At 47.8% G+C, this 25,488-nt stretch overlaps 1 protein-coding gene across 1 annotated transcript in view; it reads right to left on the bottom strand.

Moving 5' to 3' along the window:
* The window catches only part of VPS13C (vacuolar protein sorting 13 homolog C), a 110,442-nt gene that overhangs the window by 41,130 nt on the left and 43,824 nt on the right, over nucleotides 1-25,488 (bottom strand). The window contains 17 exon segments of the mRNA XM_048519710.1: nucleotides 372-493; nucleotides 1,539-1,699; nucleotides 3,274-3,538; nucleotides 4,966-5,121; nucleotides 6,982-7,071; nucleotides 7,213-7,578; nucleotides 9,048-9,134; nucleotides 10,243-10,472; nucleotides 11,902-12,140; nucleotides 12,739-12,908; nucleotides 15,453-15,577; nucleotides 16,348-16,504; nucleotides 17,373-17,517; nucleotides 17,982-18,286; nucleotides 21,065-21,232; nucleotides 22,135-22,238; nucleotides 24,244-24,360. Of these exon segments, the coding sequence (XP_048375667.1) occupies nucleotides 372-493; nucleotides 1,539-1,699; nucleotides 3,274-3,538; nucleotides 4,966-5,121; nucleotides 6,982-7,071; nucleotides 7,213-7,578; nucleotides 9,048-9,134; nucleotides 10,243-10,472; nucleotides 11,902-12,140; nucleotides 12,739-12,908; nucleotides 15,453-15,577; nucleotides 16,348-16,504; nucleotides 17,373-17,517; nucleotides 17,982-18,286; nucleotides 21,065-21,232; nucleotides 22,135-22,238; nucleotides 24,244-24,360 (3,007 nt within the window).

The following is a 25,488-nucleotide window of genomic DNA, read 5'->3' as shown; positions in this document are numbered from 1 at the left end:
TGGGATTTAGCAAAAACTGAAAAGGAAGAATGAGGGCAAGACGAAACAAAAAACAAGGAACAAGGTTGGCCAAACCCCAAAAAAACTGCCACACAACAGGAATTACACAAGGAAGTGTTAATACCAACAATGACTAAAGTGCATATATGCAATATTCACAAAATAACATAATCAAGAATGATTCCATAAGGTTTGATTTCGTTGAAACGTACATAGCTTTGTTTCTTTCTTTTGGAAATGATGTAAATGTTTTCTGTTGAGTTTTGCAAAAATAATTTTTTTTTAAAAAAAGGCTTCTACAAATGTAAAAAGGGATTTTTTTTTAAAAAAAAAGATAACTACTTAGAAATCTGAACAAATGCTGGGCTCACCTGTATGAATTTAATGGGACATGGAATTCCTCGTCTGGCTTCGACACCCCAATGGGTTCCAACTGCTTAATATTCGCAACCAGTTTGTAAACGACAAATGGGACAGAGAAGTGGTTCTTTATCTGCAATCGGGGGGAAAAAGAAAATACTTGCAATTAATTTGACCATAATAATAATAATAATAATAATAATAATAATAATAATAATAATAATAATAATAATAATAATAATAATAATAATAATAATAATAATAATAATAATAATAATAATATTATAATACACATAACAAGTGTCTGGAATTCATCTCTGTATATCGAGTCCTTCCCAAGGACCTAGGATATTAGAGGTATTTGCGTAGAATATGTGCAGTTCCTAGAAGTGCTGCTTTCTGCAGCATGTGGACTGATGTTCTGTCCAAGTTTAGGCTTTCCAGATGTTTTTCAAGATTTCTTGGGATATTATTATTATTATTATTATTATTATTATTATTATTATTATTATTATTATTATTATTATTATTATTATTAATTCAATTTGATAAACTGCCCTACCCCCGAAGGGCTCAGGGCGGTGTACAATAGCAAATGACAAGACAATAAAACAAATCGAATAGCCCCAATTAAAAACAATACAAAACCTTAAAACTATAGCAGAAGTAACCTACAAAAAATGAATAATAATAATAAAAGTGGACAAACCCTGGGAGGGAGGGGGTAGGCAGATGGTCAAGTATATAGCCAGTGCGCAGGGCAGCAAAAGAGGGGCGGGCTCAGCGGCCGGCCCCCCCAAAAGCCCGGTGGAACAACACAGTTTTGCAGGCCCTGCGGAACTCTCCGAGGTCCCGCAGGGCCCTAACTGCTGGAGGAAGAGCGTTCCACCAGGCAGGGGCCAGGGCAGTAAATGCCCTGGCCCGCGTGGAGGCCAGCCGCATCATGGAGGGGCCGGGGACCACCAGCAGATTCGCCTCCGCTGAGCGAAAAAGCAACAAGCAATACACAGGGGTGGATTCACACATGCACGACCCCTGGGATCAAATAGTGGCAGGCATGAATGTGGGAATCATTCACACCACACAGATCATTCACACTCCTCGCAAGTTCAGTATGTTTACTGGAACAAACTCATGTCTAAGGCACACACAAACACACGGGACAGGCGGCTGTTTACCTGCAGAGGGGAGCGTATCGTCACAACCTTGTTCCCTTCCTCTGCGTCCGTCTGCACCACGACCGAGTTGGAATGATCGAGGGCGGGGCTTCTGACGTCGTACAGCCTTCGCCCTGGTTTGGTGATGGGGATGTTCGCCACCTCCGAGTATCCCTGGGGCACTGGCCAACAACAAAAGCGCGTTACAAAACCACTCCCCCCTTCCTCGTTGCCTTTTAAAAGAGGGGCCTGCTGGCACGCAGCTCTGTCACCTCCGGCCAACAAAGAGAACAGATCTAAACTGTTTTTTTTTTCCTATGGGTTCTTTCATTTTTTTTTATGCTATGGATATCCATGTTCGATGATGATGATGATGATGATGATGATGATGATGATATTATGTTTATACTCTCCCCTCCCCAAAACAGGATTTAGGGTGGCTTACAACAGGAAGATAAAATGCCTGATTTACATAAAAGCATGCAACAAATCTAAAATAGGGACTCCTAAATCGACTGCTCCCCATTTCTAAACAACATCGAAGTAATATTAAAATCACCGCCTAATGTCTCTTGCCTTGAAAACTCCAACACAGGTCACCCTACCAGTTGTGATTTGCCTCCCACGCTCCCCCCCCCCCCCAAAAGAAAATTACTGTCCTAGCAGGGCTGTACTCTGCTTATTCTGAACGTTCATATCAGCTCCAAATTAAAGGGGATGATTTCATAAAAGTTGCAAAAAATCAATTCCATCTTTATAATTAGCATTACCAGCAACTGGGGGGGGGGGGGGGGGAACCTGCATAATATTAGGAATGCAACGGGTTCCACTGGAACGCATTTAGTGCTTTGTTGGGAATCAAATGAAAACAGAATAAGCGTTTTATTCCTATCAGCTTAGGAATCAGCTGGGCAGGAGGGCAGCTGTAACAGCTGTAGAAGGGCAGCTGTAGAAGGGCAGCTGTAACAGCTGTAATGCAAATTAATCTATGGAGATTCACAACTGGAACCGGTTTGCTGAAGAAGAAGAAGAAGAAGAAGAAGAAGAAGAAGAAGAAGAAGAAGAAGAAGAAGAAGAAGAAGGAGAAGAAGAAGGAAGGAGGAAGGAGGAGAAGGAGAAGAAGTAAGAAGAAGGAGGAGGAGGAGGAGGAGGAGGAGGAGGAGGAGGAGGAGGAGGAGGAGGAGGAGGAGGAGGAGAAGAAGAAGGAGGAGGAGGAGAAGGAGAAGGAGAAGGAGAAGGAGAAGGAGGAGGAGGAGGAGGAGGAGGAGAAGCAGAAGCAGAAGAAGAGAAGAAGAGAAGAAGAGGAGAAGGTGGAGGTGGTGGAGGTGGTGGAGGAGTAGGAGGAGGAGGAGGAGGAGTTTGGATTTATATCCCCCCTTTCTCTCCTGCAGGAGACTCAAAGGGGCTGACAATCTCCTTGCCCTTCCCCCCTCACAACAAACACCCTGTGAGGTGGGTGGGGCTGAGAGAGCTCCGAGCAGCTGTGACTAGCCCAAGGTCCCCCAGCTGGCGGGTGTGGGAGTGCACAGGCTAATCTGAATTCCCCAGATAAGCCTCCACAGCTCAGGCGGTAGAGCGGGGAATCAAACCCGGTTCCTCCAGATTAGATACACGAGCTCTTAACCTCCTACGCCACTGCAACAGGCATTTCTGCAAAAGCGAACAGCAGAGGAAAACAGGCAACTTAGGAACGACTTTTACTCCTTGGCAAACCATTCCACCGGGCACGCTTCGGTTTCCTGTTCCTGAGTCTTACCAAGAGTCAAAGTGAACAAGGAGCTCTCTTGGCGATAGGAGACCGACAGCTTCCCGCTCTGCAGGTGCTCCAGGGCAGAGTATTCCAACTCCAACTTCTGACCGACTCCGACGTCATAAACATCTTTGCTCGAACCTGATCCGATAACCTGGAGGTTTCGGCTCATGTGCACTTCAAGAGGAATGCCCAAGGCGTTTCTCACAGTAAACGGGGCCCTGTCTTTTAAGGAATAGTCGTAGGTGGAAGCGGTTCCTTCCGAAAACCCCTAAAACAAAGCGAGAGAGCTTTCTTATTAAGCATATGCAATTGCAGCCGGCATACAAATGTTTTTTGGGGGGTTACTTGTCAGCTTCATCAGGGCTCTCCGCAGATAAAGCCTTTTTTAGTTTCAAAGCACTCCGGCTTTTGAAGATTCCAAATGATGACGGGCGCTTTGTGGCAGACAGATGTTGGCAGATTTAATCACAGGCATCTCTATGCAAAGGGATCTCGGATAGCAAGACATCCTCTGTGCCTAGGAACCCGGAGAGCTACTGCCAGTCACAGTGGAAAGTATTCAGACTTGCCACATTCCTATGTTCCGCTCACAACACAAAATAAATCAGTTGTTATTACAGAAAAAGACTTTTATCTTCCTCTGCTCCACCCACTTGGGAAATCACACAGACTCCCTGTGATGGTAACACAGCAATATGCTTTCAGACAGCACTATCTGATTCATTTGTCTGGGGATATCACTCTCGGAGAGAAACGCCGCAGAGACCCGTCGTGAAAAATGGGCTCGTGAAGACGAAAATGCCGAACCGCGCGCATCGTCCGCTCGCCAACCCTTTCTGTTCCTCCCGTGAACTTTTCACACCCAGTCTAAACGTGGTTAACAGTCGTGCCAGCGCCAACGCTAACTCGGGTTAAAGCTGACCACGGTTCGCACACTTTAACCGGGATTCCGTACCACTGTTTCAAGGCAGGTTCGCCCGGGGTGCAGAACTTATGCCCCTCTTCCAAATGATTTTATTTATTTATTTATTTATTTATTATTTGGATTTGTAGACCGCCCCATCCCCAAGGGGCTCTGGGCGGTGCACAACAACGTCAACATATATACAGTGTATAACAAAGGATCACAATAGTGACCACATAAACAATTGTTACATTTACTAAAATCCATTAAAATCTGTTAAAACAGTGGTCAATACAATAATAACAGGCGTCCCATAACCCAATTTATTAAAAAGCCTCCCCAAAAGGAGGGAACGGCCAGACTCCTCTCTAGGAGGGTAGCATAGATGTACACAGAAATAGAATGGTAAAAATAAGTGAGTAAGGGGGGGGGGGCCTCAGCGACTGGACACTCCAAAGGCTGGTGCAGTTTGAAAACAAACAAAAAATTATCCATGGCTCTCAGGGGAAAGATTCTTGTCTATCAAAACCGGGAAAATGTTTTTTGAGTCTGTTGTGTGTGTGGCACGAATGTAAGCAGATTGATTCAACACCCTCCTGTCAGCCGTTATTCCGTCACAAAATCCACTCCTTCTCAGCACGCTCGGAATTGGCTGGTGCTCAGCAGCTTTTTACACAAATTGGGGAAAACGAGGCAGAAAAACCAGACTACGTGCCTAGAAGACAATCTGCTTCCTGGGTTGGTGGGAAAAGGATCTATCACAAGGCAGAGTCGTTTTTTTCTCTACTTACCTTGGCTAGATTATTTAAGACAGCCAGGCAGCATTTGGATATGGTGATGTTCATGATGTCCTTGGAAGATATGCTGATGGACGTTTGCGGTTCAGGAATCACAATGAAGTCATCTCCCGGCAACAAACTTTTATCCTGCACGGCGTTTGTCTTCATCTAAAAGGAAGAGCAACAAGGCGTTAGGCGTTATCCTCCACGGCCCTCTGCTGACCCCTGCTCCAGTTATGGGCATGCGGGCTGATCGTTTCCACTTTAGACAGGCGGTTTCTACAGTCCAGAATTCCACAACGGACTGAACCGTGCCTTGGCAACCCTGGCTGTTGGTTTCAGTGCTCTCTGGGGGCAGGGGGACATCAGACCTGGAGTCCACATGGTGTTGAGATCACAAGCCCAATCACGGTTTCTGATGCAGGTTGCTTTATTTATCATTCATCTCGGGGTCACCAGGAATTAGGTAGGGGAAGGACCACGAGCCCTTCCCCTACCTAACCTGCCTCCTCCTTCTCTAGTCAGCCTCCTCCATTTCCCCTTCCTCTCCTTTTCATAGCCCCAGCTTCAGACTTAAGCTCTGCCCTCTTTTCCTCAGTCCCTGCCCGGGCTCAACACACCTGGGCCTAGAGAGTCGTTCTCCCAATCAGGCTGGCTTGGTGCTTCCCCATCCTTTGAACTTCCCTCGGCCAAACCACAAAAGCTGGCCTGGGCTAGAGGCCACCCTGCTGCCCCTGCCCTTTTCTGCACCAGGTGATGAAGCTTGCAGGCCTTCCCTTGCGCTTGATCCGGAAATTAAAACTGGTCCAATATGCGGCGGCACGCTTGCTCACAGGGGGCACCTTCCGAGAGCATATTCAACCTGTGTTGCACCAGCTGCATTGGCTTCTGGTTGAATTCCGAATCATTTTCAAGGTGTGGGTTTTGACCTTTAAGGCATTACATGGCCTGGGACCCTCGTACCTTCGGGACCGTATTACCCCATACGTCCCTACTCGGCCCCTGCGTTCAGCAGAGGCCAATCTGCTGGTGGTCCCCGGCCCCTCTATGATGCGGCTGACCTCCACACGGGCCAGGACCTTTACAGCTCTGGCCCCAGCTTGGTGGAACACATTTCCTCCAGCTGTCCGGGCCCTGCGGGATCTTGGGGAATTCCGCAGGGCCTGTAAGACCGTGTTGTTCCACCGGGCCTTTGGAGTGTCCAGTTTCTGATGTGGTGTGCCCCCTCTCTGCTCTCTGCTTTTGCGCTATTACATCAGGGTGCCCCTCATATTGAGGGGCCCGCCGTCCCTCCTTCTTGGGGTAGGTTTTAAATGGGTTTTTGGACGCCTCTTGTTTATTTATCTATTAATTATTAACCCCTGTTTTATATGATGTTTTAGGATGTTTTATTGGTTAGTTATTGGATGGAGCCTATGTAATTGTTTATTGTGTCGTACGATTTGCTCCTTGTCCAATACTGTTTGAATTTTATGTTGTACACCGCCCGGAGCCCTTCGGGGATTGGGTGGTATAGAAATTTAATAAATAAATAAATAAAATAACTAAGGCCTGCCCGGCCCTGCCAGGTAGCTGGTTTCTGGGCAGCCTGTCACAGCTGGCCGGAAGCAAAACCACAGCTTATGAGAGGGCCTCAGTTTGGAATTCACTACAAAACCATTCCAAGGTTTTTAATCTTGGAACCAACAGTAAGAGAGAGAAGACACAAGGGCCCAACACTGTCTTGCCTGGACAACTGACGCCTGCTCTAAGCAACTACTGCCATTCTTAGAAGCATGGGCAAGGAGCACATTGGTAGGACATCTGCCTTGAATGAGGAAGGCCCCAGGTTCGATCCCCGGCGTTATCACTTTCATTTGAAACGATGAGGCAGTAGGTGAGTTGAAATCCCTCGGCCCGAGACCCTGGAGAGCTGCGGCCAATCAGAGCGGAGCTCATGGCCATGGACAGACCAAGGTCTGGTGCTTTCCCCCTGCTGGTGACGAAATGGTCAACCCCCCCCCCCCCCATTACGTAATATTTGCTTACTTTTAACTTTAAGTTCCACTGCCGGCTTCCCTTCTCAACCCGCTCGATGAGGGGCTCCCAAACGGCGTAAGTTTCATTGTAGTAGTGAACCTAGGATGCGACATTAAACGCGGATGTTGGAATCGGTGGAGATCGAGGGTGATTTTCAAGCCGTCGCCCCTGACCCAAGAACGGGGCGACTCAGAAGGGACGACGGTTTACTCCCAACCCCTTTCAGTTCTGCGTAGGTACCTCCAACGTGACGTCAGCTCGGGCAGTCATCACGGAAGACCAGTTCCTCGCCTTTCCTGCCAGCGTGGACTCCACCAACAGGAGGGGAACGGTACGATGCCCCAAGCCACACTCCAAGGTGATCTGGACAGACTTCACCTGCAGGTCGAAGGTCTCTTCTTTTGCAACCTGTTCGCTGTCTTGGAACGACTCGGTGGCTTCTGTGGCTACGTCGACGCCGAGAAACCACGAGTGGAACTGGTCGATGGACCTCGCGTCCCAAAGGTTCCCTGCGTGGCAAGCCACTGTTCCGGGTTCTTCCTCCTTCGGCTTGGGTTTCATGGCACCCATGATTGTGATAACGGTATTGAGAATGATGGGGGTCACCTTCAGAAGAAGCAAAACCTGGAATCAGTTCCTTTAAAATGTGCACATGCACAACACAAAAAACCCATCATTCACAGCTCGCGTGTAGAAAGTGTGGCTTTATTACGCGCCAGCGGCTAAGCAAGGAATCGTCCAACAAGCCCAGTACTTGCAAACATGCAACGTTTATTTATTTTAAACGTTTTTATGCTGCCTATCAACCTGACCAGGGTCCTCCGGGCAGCGCACGTAAAACACTAATGCCATTAAAAACCATTAACATTATAAAATCATTCAATAAAAATACATAAACGTTCAACACCAGAACCATGGGTGAAGGCTAATAAGCATAAGCATAAGCATTTTATTGTCATTGTGCACGCACAACGAAATTTACAGCAGCATTCCTCGATGCACACAATTCCAGACTCATACCCCATCCTCACTTTCCCCTTCCTCCACCCATCCCTACACAGCCCCAAACATATCAGCATGAAGCCGCGGAGTTCAGCATAGCCACAGCTCTAGAGTAGAAGCTGTCTCTAAGCCTCTTTGTCCTCGTTTTTATAGACCTGTATCGTCTGCCAGTTGGTAACAGTTCAAAAAGAGAGTGTGCTGGATGAGACGGGTCACTCAGAATATTTTGGGCTTTCTTTAGGCTTCGGGAATTATAGGGTTCTTCCAAGGAGGGGAGAGGGCAGCCGATAATCCTCTGTGCAGTAGTGATCACCCTTTGGAGCGCCTTCCTATCCGCCACTGTGCAACTGGAGAACCATACACAGATGCAGTAGGTCAAGACACTCTCTATAGCACAGCGGTAAAAGGACACCAGGAGTTTTCCATCCAGTTGTTGTTTCCTTAAAAGTCTCAGATAGTACAGTCTTTGCTGGGCCTTCTTAACTACCGCAGCAGTCTGTACGCCCCAGGTCAGGTCCTCTTTAATCATAACGCCCAGAAATTTAAACCATAATAACCATAATTGGTAGCATGTCAAATGAAGCGACAAATAAAATAAAATGGAGGGACTGAGACCGAACTTGGTGGGGCTGGGAAGCAGAAGGATCCTCCCCCTGCAGTCCGCCCCTCGCAGAATAACAATCTCAGCAAGTCGAGATGGGTTCTAACGTTGCAACTTTGGCAAATAGGCATGTCTTAAAGCAGCTAACCAACCAACCAGCCGCACTGCGTGGAAATTAGGAAGAACTTCCTGACAGTAAGGGCTGTTGGACAGTGGAATTCACTGCCTTGGAGAGTTGTGGAGTCTCCTTTGGAGGCTTTTAAACAGAGGCTGGATGAACATATGTCGGGAGTGCTTTGGCTGTGTGTTCCTGCATGGCAGGGGGTAGGACTTTATGGCCCTGGGGGGGTCTCTTCTAACTCTATGATTCTATAACAAGATTACCTGCAATCAATGTGATGGGATTTTATGGAATGACAGGAGGGGGAAAAAAGAACCTTACAGTCTTAACGCCGCAAAAACGTTTACTGACCTTTACGATAAATCTGTCCATGGTTACAGACACTTTCTGCACTTTGGAAGTATGTAATACAGCTTTCAGAGAACACGGCTGCAGGACCTTAGCAAGCAGAAGAAGAAGAAAGTGTAAAAATACCCATGCTTTAAAAACAGAAAACACGCTGTCATCATACTGCTTAATAACATTAAGAAAAAGGTTTCCTTTCAAGAAAGTAAGAAAGATTTTGCCTGTAGTAGGAGGCCCCAGTTTTATTCAGCTTGAGGGAACTTTTAGAATTCTCACACAGGGTGATGAGAATGCCTATTAAATGGATGTCACAGGAGGTGGAGCCAACCTCAAAATGGCTGCCGCAGGGGGCAGAGCCATGCTCACGGTGGAAACCAAGTGCGAGGGGGAAGTGGGGCAATTTAAAACAAAAAGCCGGGAAGGAGGAGTGACAGAAATAAAAGGGGCATCTAGAGAACAGAAAATAAATGCCTTGCAAATCACACCCTCTAGCTCTAGAGTAAGAACATAAGAACGAGCCTTGCTGGATCAGACCAGAGTCCACATAGTCCAGCACTCTGCTACTCGCAGTGGCCCACCAGGTGCCTTTGGGAGCTCACCTGCAGGATGTGAAAGCAATGGCCTTCTGCTGCTGCTACATCTGGTCTGCTCAGGCCTTTGCAATCTCAGATCAAGGAGGATCAAGATTGGCAGCCATAGATCGACTTATCCTCCATAAATCTGTCCAAGCCCCTTATGAGAACATAAGAAATAGCCTGCTGGATCAGACCAGAGTCCATCTAGTCCAGCACTCTGCTACTCGCAGTGGCCCACCAGGTGCCTTTGGGAGCTCACGTGCAGGAGGTGAAAGCAATGGCCTTCTGCTGCTGCTGCATGCAAGTGCCTGCTGCTCCCGAGCACCTGGTCTGCTAAAGCATTAGCAATCTGAGATCAAGGAGGATCAAGGTTGGTAGCCACGCCACAGTTTGACTCCCACCTCCATAAATCTGTCCAGCCCCTTACTAAAAGCCCCTTTTAATCCCATCCAGTGGCCATCATCACCACCTCCTGTGGCAGCATATTCCAAACACCGATCACGCGTTGCGTGAAGAAGTGTTTCCTTTTATTCGTCCTAATTCTTCCCCCCAGCATTTTCAATGGACGCCCCCTCGGTCTTTGTACTACTTGTAAATGCGTGTCAAGGTGCACCAAAAGGGCTTACGGTTGTCACGTTCTTCTCCGCCTTTGTTCGGAGGAAAGGGCAGGCCAGCACCTTGAGGGCCTTCACTTCTGCAGACACGTCTTGAGTCTGAGGGTCCGCCGACAAGAAGAAGCTGCCCTGGAAGGAAGCCGCCAGAGCTGGAGCATCCGCTTTGGTCAAGTTGGCCACGAAGACAATTTCTGGGTCGGTGATGAACGCTTTCATCGTCATTCCGGTCCGCAGAGCCCCGTCTGTAAAAGTTAACGTGTTTTATTGCCGTCCATTTGCAAAAAACAACAACAACAAAAGAATTAAAATCTGCACCAGCCGGAATAGTACAAAAGAATGTTTCAGGGTTTTGAGACTGGGGTTTGAGATGCACAACACTGGTTTTCCAGATGATGCATAAATCTTTGCTCTCATTTCCAAACCTGAAACTGTCCCAATTATAAAGGCAGACCGTTTTTGCCTGAAGAGGGCAACTTTAATCTAAAACAGCACACTGCAACAAAACACAGGGCAGAGTTATAGAATTCCTGGGCGTACACGTCGCTTTTCCCTTGTTCAACAATAAAACATGTCCACTTCTGCAGCAAACACCGTCATTACAGCCAGTGGTGGGATCCAAAAATTTTAGTAACAGGTTCCCATGGTGGTGGGATTCAAACCCTGCCTGTGAGCGTAAGCCATGAGAGGCACCTGGGCGAGGGGCACGCACGGGCGTGCCAGGGTGGCGGGCATTCAGGCGGGGCATTCCTGGGGCGGGGGCTGTGGCGGGGCCGCCCAGCCGCTCTTGTGGAGGTCCTGGAAGCTGAGAGCATGGTCTGATACCGCAGGAGCAGGCTGCCATGCACTTAGGAGCAGGCTGCCATGCACGCTGGTGCACCTCCTGCTAGACTGCTTCCAGTTCTGCGCGCTACTGCTGAGAGGAGGCAGCCTGGCTGGGCCAAAATGCTGCATTGGCGAAATCGCATTAGTAACCCCCCTCTCGTAGCAGAGTGCTGGCCAACCTACTCTTGGGAACCTGTGAGAACCTGCTGGATCCCACCTCTGCTAACATCAAAACATCAAACATAAGGCCCTTACTTTCACATCCTGCCTGTGAGCTCCCAAAGGCACCTGGTGGGCCACTGCGAGTAGCAGAGTGCTGGACTAGATGGTCTGATCCAGCAGGCTCGTTCTTATGTTCTTATGTTCTTAACATGAGTGTGGTTTGCGTGCACCCCAACAAAAGCAGTACTCCAAACTCTGGCTTAACCCCCATTCTAAGAGAGCAGAGCACAAGCTGTAGTTCACAGTTTGAAAACAAGCCCTCGTTCGCCAGGGAAGTATTTTAATTATCCAACCAGGCAGGAGGAAGACGGCGCAGGAGCCCAAGGATCTCCTAGGCTCCTTTCCATAACTAACAAACAACCACCCCTCCAGATTACAAATTGCTTTCTAACCCTTCCCCAGATTTTGATTGAAGTCCCTATCAAAGGGTGTTAATATTCCAGATTACCACCTAGCGCATCTTGGCTGCAGCCCCAGTGTAGGCTTAAACTGAAATGAACAGGAGGATTAAGTATGACTAATTCTGCACTGGATGGGGACCAGTCTTATAGTTCCCATTACTTAAGCGCCAGGATTACAGCAGGCCGGTTTAGGGAGGTTCGCTAAGCCGGGCACCTCTGGGCTGACCTTTTTCGGGCCGAGGTCGCCCGGGGGTCGCGTGCTTCAACTGGATCTGGGCGGCCCCTTCAGAGGAGGCCGCTGGCACCGACTTGACGAAGAATTCTGCTACGGTCAGCAGGAACTCCACGCTGGCACATAAGTAGAGCTTATCCAAGACGGCCACCACGTTGCTCCCGCTTTTGTCCTGCTTGTAGTTGATTTCAATCATCACGTTGCCACTTTGGTCATCTTTCTTATCTATCATCCTGGGGGGCGAGGAGTGAAATCCACGGTCAGGTACACAAAATGGGTCAAGGGTAAAATCAGCCAACAGGATCTATAAATGGGCTCACGTTTCACATATACTGGAGAATCTCTAAAGAAGCAGCCCGCAAAGATTGCGATCTGCAGGCAACTCTTTGACGCTGGTCCAAAGAGAATGGTGACGCTTGTCACTGATCAAATTATTTTGTTATGAAAGACAAAGAGAGCCAGCGTGGTGTAGCGGTTAAGAGCAGGGGCACTCTAATCCGGAGAACCGGGTTTGATTCCCCGCTCTGCCGCTTGAGCTGTGGAGGCTTATCTGGTGAACCAGATTAGCTTGTGCACTGCAACATGTGCCTAGTCACAGTTCTTCGGAGACCGACCCACCTCACAGGCTGTTTGTTGTGAAAGGGGGAAGGGAAAGGAGATTGTAAGCCCCTTTGAGTCTCCTTAGGGGAGAGAAAGGGGAGGATATAAATCCAACTCTTCGAAGACTAACCTGGCCACAGATCTGCAACATTGCTAGTAATAATTTTTTTTTTTAGAATTTGACATTGTTTCCAAGGGCATGTTTTTAATTGCATAGGGAAAAGAGCTAACCTGGAGGTCGCTCTCTGAATCCCTTCTCTGAGATCATCCAGCGTACATTTTTTCAGCGTCATGTTAACATCCATCGAGCCATCTGAAAACATTTTCCCTGCCGAGTTCATCAGGTGCAGCCTGAGTTCTCCGAGGCGCAAACTCTTATTGTGGAGCGAAAGCGTGGATTTCTACAAAATAGAGGGGGAATGGCCATCAGGTGAAAAGGCGCCACCTGCCTTTTGCACACGCCTTGCCTTGCGCTGCACTTTGCACGCGACACAAAACCACTCTGAAAAGAACTATAAATGGCCAGCCTTCATTAGAGTTTCGCCCGCGGAATGCTCTACCTTCCAGCTGTCCGCTTTTTTTTCAAGCGGGACTGGCGAAGTTCCGCAGGGCCTGTAAGACAGAGCTATTCCACCGGGCTTTGAGGGCCGCCGCATTCCACCGGCCTCCCCATTGAACTGGAAATCAAAGCGTCGTCTGGACGATCTTGCTACAATCTCTAATTCCATCTTGGGCCCCGCCTATCTCCTCCCCTTCTTTCTTTTCTTTTTTTTTTTTCTTCTTGGCCTTTTAGATCGGGCTCGTGCATACGCAGTATGCAGTTCTACACAATCTTGTCGCCTTTTAATTCTATTTATTGTTATTAATTGCTGCAGAGTTTTAATGGGTTAACTTTTACGTTGTATCAATCTGCTGGTGGAAACAGTCAGAATAGGAGTCAACAAATTTGAAGACTCTTCTCGGGATGATATGCCTATAAATTTAATAAACAAACAAACAAACAAACAAACAAACAAACAAACAAACAAACAAACAAACAAACAAACAAACATGCAAGTTCCTTTGCTTCCTGTTCCTTGAATAGGGAGCCAGAAGTGCTTGGTTTAGAAAGCCTTCAATCTTTCTCGGTTTCTCGACACATCTGAATCCGAGCTGAATACGAAAGGAGCTTCAGAGCAAGGGACAGACCAGACAAAAGCGCTAGCCTGTGGCTGGCATCTTCAGAGATCCTCTGAAGATGCCAGCCACAGATGCAGGCGAAACGTCAGGAGAGAATGCTGCTAGAACACGGCCATACAGCCCGGAAACCACACAGCACCCAAGTGATTCCGGCCGTGAAAGCCTTCGACAATATTCTGAACAAATTGTTTCCCCCCCGCCCCTTTCCCCTTCAAAAGTTGAGAACATATGAGTAACAATTAAGGGGAGATAGAAAACAGCCGGATTAAGTTTCTGAGAACACCCTGAAGGGGTCAAGAGATTTTGGCCAGAGAAAAATCCCTACAAGTCCTGAGGATTTTTTTTTTTAATTTAGCAAGCCTTTATTGGCATAGACAACAGAACAACAATAATAAAAACGAATTAAAAAGCATATACAATACAGGAAATAAATGTTGGGTCGAAGGAAATCTACTGGCGTTTAGTAATTTCCAGGAGAAAGTCTGCCACTATCATACAGAGAGAAGGACCAGGGTTGTCCAACAAGTAGTGTAATCTAATTAAATCGGGGAGATGGGGTAAATGGAAAGGAGTAAGATTCACATACTTGGATCTAATTTCCTTGAATCTGAGACAGTGTAGTAATTGGTGGGCCAGAGATTCAACTGAGCCATCGTTACACGGGCACAATGTTTAGCCTTTTCTTGCTTATTAAATCTGCCATGTAACAAGGAAGAAGGCATAACATTAAACCTGGCGAGCATCATGGCTCTCCTTTGAGCAGGGTTTATTAAGCAATGCAGGTAGTGTGCCAAGTGGCCCCGTTCAAATGGGGAGAAAAAATACAGGGGGGGGAGCCGCGTTTTCTTGGCTCGCGGTGATTAGGGTAGAGAACTCTCTATCAATAGTTGACCTTTGTCCTGAGGATTTTTTTTTAATTTCCAGCGAAGCACTTTATTGGCATAGACAACAGTACAACAATAATAAAAAAACGAACTAAAAGCATATACAATACAGGAAATAAATGTTGGGTCGAAGGAAATCTACTGGCGTTTAGTAATTTCCAGGAGAAAGTCTGCCACCTATCATGTACAGAGAGAAGGACCAGGGTTGTCCAACAAGTAGTGTAATCTAACTAAAGTGCACCGTAGATGGGGTGCCAAACGGAAAGGAGCAAGATCTACATACTTGGATCTTAATTCTCCCTTGAATCTGAGACAGTGTAGTAATTGGTGGGCCAGAGATTCAACTGAGCCATCGTTAAGATCGGGCACAATGTTTAGCCGCTTTTTTCTTGGCTTATTAAATCTGCCATATAACAAGCGAAGAAGGCATAATGATGTAAACCTGGCGAAAGCATCATGGCTCTCCTTTGAGCAGGGTTTGCCAAGCCAATGCAGGTAGTGTGCCAAGTGGCCCCGGGTCCAAAATGGGGAGAGAGAAAATACAGGGGGGGGAGCCACGTTTTCTTGGCTAAGATTTTCAAGGGTAGAGAACTCTCTATCCAATAGTTGACCTTTGTCTTGAGGATGTTTAAAATGTTTGCAAAACAAACAGAAAAAACTCCATGAAGAAACTCATCTCGTAAGATGGTAACCCTGCAATCTCAAAACTGTAACTAGTAGTGAAAACCAAAATCAGGAAGTAACCTTAGTTCAGTCCCCAGTAAATATAAAACCACACTACAGCCATCTCCAAGACCTGAGGTTACTAGTTGGTTTTTCTTCATTCTCTGTTCAGCTGAGCAAAAGCCAAGCAATTTCCCCCCCTCACAAGGATTTACAAACCTGGTTGTCGTCAATATTGTAGAGTACGACAGAAAGTGCTTCAAAGTCGAAATCAAACGTAACGGCCGTGGTTTCTGTAGCCTGCAACTCGCTAGGAGTTCTCTGTCCTAAAGCGATGGAGGTATCTGAAAATTTAGAACGAAACGACACACTTCAAACTACCAGTCACTGGGCATAAGATGAAAAATGTCCACCGAAGCTGCAACTAAAACTGTGCTTTGTTTGTGGTATCTGACTAGAGCCTGCCTTTGAATAATTTAGCTGCCAAACCTGTTGTCATCAAATGAGTTAAGAACATAAGAAAGAGCCTGCTGGATCAGACCAGAGTCCATCTAGTCCAGCACTCTGCTACTCGCAGGGGCCCACCAGGTGCCTTTGGGAGCTCACAGGCAGGAGGTGAAAGCAAGGGCCTTCTGCTGCTGCTGCTGCTCCCGAGCACCTGGTTTGCTCAGGCATTTGCAACCTCAGATCAAGGAGGATCAAGATTGGGAGCCATAGATCGACTTCTCCTCCATAAATCTGTCCAAGCCCTTTTTCAAGCTATCCAGGTGAGTGGCCATCACCCCCTCCTGCGGCAGCATATTCCAAACACCAATCACACATTGTGTGAAGAAGTGTTTCCTTTTATTAGTCCTAATTCTTTCCCCCAGCATTTTCAATGGATGCCCCCTAGTTCTAGTATTGTGAGAAAGAGAGAAAAATGTCTCTCTGCCAACATTTTCTACCCCATGCATAATTTTATAGACTTCAATCATCTCCCCCCTCAGACGTCTCCTCTCCAAACTAAAGAGCCCCAAACCCTGCAGCCTCTCCTCATAAGGAAGTTGAACACAATACTGTGCTTAAGAGAACAGACAAATGTTTTAACCAGCCCAGCTTTGGGAAAAGAACAGACCTTCACAAACACCACCTTCAGCCTCGACTTTGTCTTTTTTCAACATCTGACCCGCTGGCGTGGTCGGCTGCGGGACGCTCGAGCGTGCAGCGGCTTCACCCAGATTTTCCAGCAAAATTTTCATCAGCAGGGTTAAGTCATCTTGACTGAGGGCGATCTGCGAAGAATCCAGACCCATCACTGGTACCCAGGAAGTGCGTTTTTACAAGAGCGAAAAAGCACCACTTCTACAATCCCCCTCGACTGACACGGCACAGCCGTTCGATGCTCTCCTCAAATTGAAAGGGAGGAGAGTTTGGAAAATCCTCCCACATACAACCTCTCCAAGGTGAGTCTGCTCAAAACACAGGAGCAGGTGGCCTGCCTGGTTTTGATTTTTTGCAAGAGCCAAGTGACATATATATATATTGACAAGCTGGAACGGGTCCAGAGGAGAGCAACCGAAATGTCAGGAGTGCTTTAATTGTGTGTTCCTGCATTGCAGGGGGTTGGACTTGATGGCCATTGGGGGGATCTTCCAACTCTATGGCTCATTCCGCACATGCAGAATAATGCACTTTCAAACTGCTTTCAGTGCTCTTTGAAGCTGTGTGGAATAGCAAAATCCACCTGCAAACAGTTGTGAAAGTGGTTTGAAAACGCATTATTTTGCGTGCGCAGAAGGGGCCTATGATTCTATGCGAGGCAAAAATTCCTGCCTTCTCAGCAACGAGGAAAAGGGCAACTTCAGCCACAAGATCTGCTCCCGGCTCTAACACAACTGGTGTCAGACCTGTGTTGGACATATATAAGAGCAGCTAGGACTGGATCCACCTCAAGCACAGAATCTTCAGCAAAGCAGCCCTCACTGTGGAGATGGTCTCGCTTGCAAAACGAATTCCTAAAATCATTAAAGAGCCGTTACGTGTGCAAGTAGCGACTGGGCCGATTATCCATCACGCCCCAAACGACGATTTAAATAGAGAGGCTTTCCGGCACTGTGTTTACCTCTACTTGGAAGACAGACAGAGAGCAAGATGTGTTACCTGCATACTCTTTAAATCGCCTTTGATCGCAATCCCTGGGATTTTTGAATACCAAGCAGCGGCGAGATTTCTCTGGACCGACACCAGCAGATTTACAGGCTGCAAAATTTCAACATCTGGCTGAGAACCGCCGGCTATTACTGTCCTGCAGAATACAAGTAGAAACATTACAGGATATAAAGAGATCCACTTGGGAGGACGGCCCAGTGATTCAGGCTTGATCTGATCTAGGATCAACATGTCTGCCTTTTTGGCAGGCCACGAGAGACCCAGGTTTTTGGCAGCCCACGGGAGACCCCACTACTGGCCTTTGGGCCAGTCATGTCCTACCTTAAAGGGTTGTTGTGAGGATAAAATTTATTTATTTATTATTTTATTTTACTTTTCTGTTTATAGCCCGCCCACGGCCGCAGGGCTCAGAGTTGCGAACAACAATAATATAAACAGTACAAAACAACAACAATCACACAACATAATCAGCATAAAATCAGTAATAATAGAAGGCGAAAAGCAGAGAGGAATGCTGTAAGTCGCTCTGGTTCCCCACGGGGGAAAAAGGCTGGAACAAAAGTATATAGATAAAGCAGGAAGTGAACAAAACGCTTCTACCTTGAGATCTTCAGCTGAGTCAGCTGCACGTCCATTTTGTCAATCACCGGGGGGAGAGGAGACTCCCCTCCAGAGACCAGCTTAAATTCATTCTTCACCGTGATTAAGCCGAGGTCTGCCACCAAGACATCGTGAGAGACGGACGACTGAGGGACGACGATCACCGGGGCTTTCAAGTTGATGTCCATGCAGAGGCGGAAGCTCTTCTGAGCGAAGTCCTTCATGCTGGACGCAGCCTTTTCTGCCGCTTGGGCCGTGGCCGCGCTGAGGGCTTCTTTGGCCGCTTGGAAGTGGTTTAAGAAGTTCTGTGGGAGGCATAATTAATTGCACAGGCCAAAAGTCGGCACGGCAAAATTTGCAGCCACTGGTGGGGGGGGGGGGGAAGAGGGTAAAGATTTGGGACTCTTTAGTTTGGAGACGGCTGAGAGGGGAGATGATTGAAGTCTATAAAATTATGCATGGGGTAGAAAATGTTGGCAGAGAGACATTTTTCTCTCTTTCTCACAATACTAGAACCAGGGGGCATTCATTGAAAATGCTGGGGGGAAGAATTAGGACTAATCAAAGGAAACACTTCTTCACGCAACGTGTGATTGGTGTTTGGAATATGCTGCCACAGGATGTGGTGATGGCCACTCACCTGGATAGCTTTAAAAGGGGCTTGGACAGATTGATGGAGGAGAAGTCGATCTATGGCTCCCAATCTTGATCCTCTTTGATCTGAGATTGCAAATGCCTTAACAGTCCAGGTGCTCGAGAGCAGCAGCAGCCGCAGAAGGCCATTGCTTTCACATCCTGCAGGTGAGCTCCCCAAGGCACCTGGTGGGCCACTGCGAGTAGCCGAGTGCTGGACTAGATGGACTCTGGTCTGATCCAGCTGGCTTGTTCTTATGTTCTAAAGATAAGGACAGCCTTACGGGGGCTAACAGAGAGCCCAGGGCTGAACTCTTCTCTTATTCAGTTTATCCCACCCCCTTTTTATGCCACTGAATGACGTTCCTCAGCAGGCTCCTAAGGAAGTCTATGGGCACTCCCGATCAGGACACACAAAACGGAGGACTTCATTCCAAGCGTCATTAGCCTGTGGCATTCTCCGCCTCAGGATCCAGAGGTGTCCAACAGCTCGGCTGGCTTTAAAAGGGGACTGGACACACCCACAGAGGACGTGCCTGTTAGCAGCTGTTAACAGACCCGTCATGGTTACAAGGCAGTAACCCTCTGAAGGCCACAACAGAGTGGGAGATTGGTTTCTGTGGCCTGCGTACAGGGTCCCTTATCTAGCTGGCCACCGTGGGCCAAGCTAGACAGCACAGCATCCTTACAGCCGCCCATGAGAAAAAGAAGAAGAGTTGGATTTATATCCCCCCTTTCTCTCCTGTAAGGAGACTCAAAGGGGCTTGCAAGCTCGTTTCCCTTTCCCTGGTAGGTGGTGCTGAGAGATCTCTGAAGAACGGTGACTAGCCCAAGGTCATGTGAATAGTATTCAAAGACCTTTATTAGGCATCAAGAGAAAATACAGATAAAACTGTGCAGTAGTATGATCCAGAGTCTGACGGGGTAAAACAACTGCTCATAGTTCATACAGTACAAACTTCAAGAAAATAAGTAAATAAAGGGAGAGCCAGAAACTTATTTCACAATATCAAGCAGGAACTTGGCCACCATTTTCAACTGCCTGGGATCATAAGAACATAAGAACAAGCCAGCTGGATCAGACCAGAGTCCATCTAGTCCAGCTCTCTGCTACTCGCAGTGGCCCACCAGGTGCCTTTGGGAGCTCACCTGCAGGAGGTGAAAGCAATGGCCTTCTGCGGCTGCTGCTCCCGATCACCTGGTCTGCTAAGGCATTTGCAATCTCAGATCAAAGAGGATCAAGATTGGTAGCCATAAATCGACTTCTCCTCCATAAATCTGTCCAAGCCCCTTTTAAAGCTATCCAGGTGAGTGGCCATCACCACCTCCTGTGGCAGCATATTCCAAACACCAATCACACGTTGTGTGAAGAAGTGTTTCCTTTTATTAGTCCTAATTCTTCCCCCCAGCATTTTCAATGGATGCCCCCTGGTTCTAGTATGGTGAGAAAGAGAGAAACATTTCTCTCTGTCCACATTTTCTACCCCCTGCATAATTTTATAGACTTCAATCATAAACCCCCCTCAGCCTCTCCAAACTAAAGCGTCCCAAACGCTGCAGCTTCTCCTCATAGGGAAGGTGCTCCAGTCCCTCAATCATCCTTGTTGTCCTTGTTGGATCCTCATTGTTCAGGAGGCGATTCAATTTGGAATATGGAGGGCACAAGTAAGCCGGTGTTGAAAAAAACAAACTAGGTCTGAGATCTATGAATTTTGGGCAGACTAATAGAACATGCTCCAAAGATTCCTCAGAGGTTGAGCAATATGGACATGTACGCTTTTTCCGTGAACATGCCATGAATCTCTTCGAGGAGAATGTAAGAGGGAATGTGTTTGTTCTTGCTCTGGTGAATAACCACCTAGACTTAGGGTCGAGCAAGATGTTTAGGTAAGCAGCTGTCCTGCAGTTCCCGGGCATGATTTCAAAGTGAAGGGGGGGAACCCAAGGTCATGTGTTGGAGTGCGTAAGCTAATCTGGTTCATCAGATAAGCTTCCACAGCTCAGGCGGCAGAGCGGGGAATCAAACCCGGTTCCTCCAGATTAGAGTGCACCTGCTCTTAACCACTACGCCACTGCTGCTCCATTGTCGATCTTTGCAAGGTCTGTCCTACTGAAGGAAAAGCCATTCACTTTTGGGACTGACAGACTTTCCCGTCTCTTTGTCCCCAAGCAAAGCTTTTTTTTTTTACTTTTCCCAGGGAGATGGCCAGTGCCTTACTTGGGAAAGTTACAGGGTAGAAGGTAAGAAATACCTTTTCTGCATGTGCTTGGGACTTATGCCCCTGCTCTTAACCGCTGCACCACGAGGATGCCACCACCATTATAAAGCCATTTGAAAATGCCACCAGGGTGCAATCCTGATCAGGCCTGCCGCATGGCCTCCTCCGGGAGACTTTTCCAATCACATTTTAAAGAGGAAAACACACCAGAAAAATACGACCGTCCCTTACCAGTAGCGACATGAAGAAGTTATGCAGGTAAACGATCTGGATGCAGCCCACCTTCAGCGACATGTTTCCATCCACCTTGGACATGTCCATATAAGCTTCCCCCTCCGTAGCCTCGGGGTAGAGGGACATTGCAAACCGGAAGACTTCGCCTCCCACAATGGAGACCGCCTGCAAAAACCACACGGGTGACTGTCACCCGGCTGTTTATTTTTCACAAAAGTTACTCTGCCCGATTGTGCCGCTCGCCACCCGGAAGCGTTTCAACGTGCAAGTCCCTACGAAAAGTGGGGCGCACTGGAAATTACGCCTGCGCTCACAATTAAAAAAACAGTAGCAGCAAGCCTTTATTGGCATAGACAACAGTACAACAATAGTAAAAAAACTGATTAATTTCCAGAAGAAAGTCTGCCACTATCATACAGAGAGAAGGATCAGGATTGTCCAGCAAGTAGCGTAATCTAAATAAATCAGAGAGAATCTAAATAAATCAGGGAGCGCTCACAATTAGAACGTATCTACAAAGTATGCAAGCATCGCAGCATTATCAATGGTGCGCTGCTCAAATGGCCCTAAGCCACACTTCGGTGTCTGGAAGAAAGCAGTCTGGAGTCACTTGGAAGCATTCGGGGCCACCTGTGACTCGCTCAGTTTGACGTCCGGCAAGGTCAAACCTGAGGGGTGATCTAATACCGAAGAGGACTTTTTTCCTGGCCTTAAGTGGAAGATGTCTTGGTTGAAACAGGTTTTGTACGACTACATTTAAAGTGCAAAATCAGCTCTCTGTTTCGGTACAAGGAAGGGTCGGGTTACTTCTGTTCTTTGCATTTCTCACTCTTCGGCCTCTTCCCACCTCAAGCACCACTAAGAGCCTCCCGCCCGCCCGCCCGTCCCCCAAGCCCCCCCCCCATATTCAGCCCCTCCGCTTCTCTACACTGGCGCAAAAAGACCAGGCACAAAGAAACGAGTGCCGCTGAGCTCTTCATGTCCAATATAAGCCCCTGCTCTTAGTTCTCAAACTATGACTGAGGCACGTGCCCCTCACAGCTCAGACCTCGCAGTCTCATAGTCACCTTTTTATGAACGGTCTCTGGATCAACGTTGGTTACTACGATGTCCCGGAGCCTGGCAAAAACATTGGTCTCCTTGGTCTTGGCAGAAACAGAGGCCTCCATACCTGAATTAACACACACATATCTGAGTTAACACACCTCCATACCTGAGTTAACACACCTCCATGCCTGAGTTAACACACCCACACATATGCATCACACCTGACTTAACACACCTCCATACCTGAGTTATCACACCTCCATACCTGAGTTAACACACCCACACATATGCATCACACTTGACTTAACACACCTCCATACCTGAGTTAACACACCTCCATGCCTGAGTTAACACACCCACACATATGCCTCACACCTGACTTAACACACCTCCATACCTGAGTTATCACACCTCCATACCTGAGTTAACACACCCACACATATGCATCACACCTGAGTTAACACACCTCCATACCTGAGTTAACACACCTCCATACCTGAGTTAACACACCCACACATATGCATCACACCTGACTTAACACACCTCCATACCTGAGTTATCACACCTCCATACCTGAGTTAACACACCCATCACACCTGAGTTAGCTTGCACCTCACATGCCTGAGTTAACACACCTCCATGCCTGAGTTAACACACCCACACATATGCATCACACCTGAGTTAACACACCCACACATATGCATCACACCTGAGTTAACACACCTCCATACCTGAGTTAACACACCTCCATACCTGAGTTAACACACCCACACATATGCATCACACCTGACTTAACACACCTCCATACCTGAGTTAACACACCCACACATATGCACCAAGTGGAAAGGGTGGTATGTTTCAAGTGTTTGGGAGAAGGGTCGGGGGACAAATCAGGATTGCTTTAAGATTCCTGCATCCTCGTGCTGCTTGAGGTCTTGTGGCCCAGGAATTAGCCGGGAAACACTTCCTCCTACAACAGTGGCGAAAGGAAGAGGCAGTGCCCTGTCTCTGTGGCTGGATCGATGCACGTCGGGAGTCCCAAGGCAGCTACTCGGCACTGGCCCACGTACAAAGGAAGCAACTTCACAGCTCACTCCCACGTTACTTGCACAAGTAACCTACCGGGGAGACTACTAATGGGTCTCTAATAACTTGGGGGTCATGTTGGTGAGGAGGGAGCAAGCTAGTTTTCTGCAGCTCCAGAGACTAGAACCAGGGTTCCAGGTGAAGGAAAAGAGATTCCACCTAAACATCAGGAAAAACTTCCTGACAGTCAGGGCCGTTCGGCAGTGGAATGCACGACCTCGGAGGGTGGTGGACTCTCCTTTTTAAAGAGAGGCTGGATGGTCAGGAGTGCTTTGATTGTGTGTTCCTGCATGGCAGGGGGTTGGACTGGATGGTCCTTGGGGGTTTCTTCCAACTCTATGGTTCTATGACTGCTTTAGAAATCCTGTTTCTCCAAATCAAGGCAGCGTCCATTTTGTAACCCTCAGCTGCCCTTGTCTTGCCAGGCTGTCCTCTGCTAACCTGGCTGATGTAAGGGCAGAGCCTTACTTACTTACTTACTTACTTACTTACTTACTTACTTATTTACTTATTTATTCATTCATTCATTCATTCATTCATTCATTCATTCATTCATTCATTCATTCATTTATTATACTTATATACTGCCCTCCCCAAAGGCTCAGGGCAGTGTCCATCAATAATAAAACAATTTAAAACATCATAATATATAGTTTACATAAAATAATACATAAAATAGCAAGACGACAGATGGCTTCAACCCCTCCCTCCCCCTTTTATATACCCACAGGAGGCCAGATGTTCTTATGGCGGAGTTGACATCATCCCGGCTGGCCAAACGCCTGGCGGAACAGGTCCGTTTTACAGGCCCTGCGGAAACTTTGTAAGTCCTCCAGGGCCCTGATCTCACCTGGAAGCCTGTTCCACCAGGTAGGGGCCAGAGCCGTAAAGGCCCTGGCCCTTGTAGAGGCCAGCCGGATCGCCTTGGGGCCAGGGATCACCAGTAGGTCCGCCTCCGATGAGCGGAGGGGCCTAGAAGGGCGATTTTGGCACTGCAGCCGATGAGCCTCTTCCCCTGGCAGACGCTCCTCAGCTATGTTTACCTTGAATTCGTATATCAGCAATGTCGCTCTTCTGATCGCAGACCAAAACATTGAAGGCATTCAAGTTGGCGGTGAGCATCAAGTCGCACACGTCGTCTCGGGCGGCGGGGGGAGGAGCTGTCAGGGATTGAGGCAAGAGAGTCAGCGTCACATGCATCACCTTTGCCGTTTTCAGAGGGGAACGTTAGTTTGGCCTCCTGAACATGGCATGACAGCCGAGCTCTCTGAGCTTCACCCCTCTGGTCTCCCCTGCCCCAGCAGCCCTGTCAAGTGTGAGACGACACTTGCACAAGCAGACTTCTGATGAAGGCACCTTTGACTCTCAAAAGAAGAAGAGTTTGGATTTATACCCCACGTTTTCTCTCCTGCAAGGAGACTCAACAAGCTCCTTTCCCTTCCTCTCCCCATGACAGACACCTTGTGAGGCAGGTGGGGCTGAGAGAATTCTGAGAGAACTGTGACTAACCCAAGATCACCCGGCAGGAATGTAGGAGTGCGGAAACACATCTGGTTCACCAGATAAGCCTCTGCCACTCCTGTGGAAGAGTGGGGAATCAAACCCGGTTCTCCAGATTAGAATCCACCTGCTCAGAAGAAGAAGAAGAAGAAGAAGAAGAAGAAGAAGAAGAAGAAGAAGAAGAAGAAGAAGAAGAAGAAGAAGAAGAAGAAGAAGAGGAGGAGGAGGAGGAGGAGGAGGAGGAGGAGTTTGGATTTATATCCCCCCTTTCTCTCCTGTAGGAGACTCAAAGGGGCTGACAATCTCCTTGCCCTTCCCCCCTCACAACAAACACCCTGTGAGGGGGGTGGGGCTGAGAGAGCTCCGAGAAGCTGTGACTAGCCCAAGGTCACCCAGCTGGCGTGTGTGGGAGTGCACAGGCTAATCTGAGATCCCCAGATAAGCCTCCACAGCTCGGGCGGCAGAGCTGGGAATCAAACCCGGTTCCTCCAGATCAGAATGCACCTGCTCTTAGCCACTGCTCTTAGCCACTATGCTACTGCTGCTCCTAAACACTATACGCCACGCTGGCTCAAACTCTGACAATCTTGCTGGTCTCTAAGTTGCTACTGGGCTTGAATCCAGTTTTTCTGTTGCAGACCAACGCAGCCGCCCTCGGAAACGACAGCACCTTTTCCCTCCACCTTATCAGACGATATTCGTCCGCCGCAGAGTTGGGATCCAGCAGGTTCTCACAGGTTCCCGAGAGTAGGTTATTAATTATTAGTGTGTGCCGAGAGGGGGTTACT

The sequence above is a fragment of the Sphaerodactylus townsendi genome, linkage group LG17 (genome assembly GCF_021028975.2).
Source record: "Sphaerodactylus townsendi isolate TG3544 linkage group LG17, MPM_Stown_v2.3, whole genome shotgun sequence".
Classification (NCBI taxonomy): Eukaryota; Metazoa; Chordata; class Lepidosauria; order Squamata; family Sphaerodactylidae; genus Sphaerodactylus; species Sphaerodactylus townsendi.
Note: the sequence above shows the minus strand (reverse complement) of the source record. Positions and strands in the feature narration are given on the sequence as shown.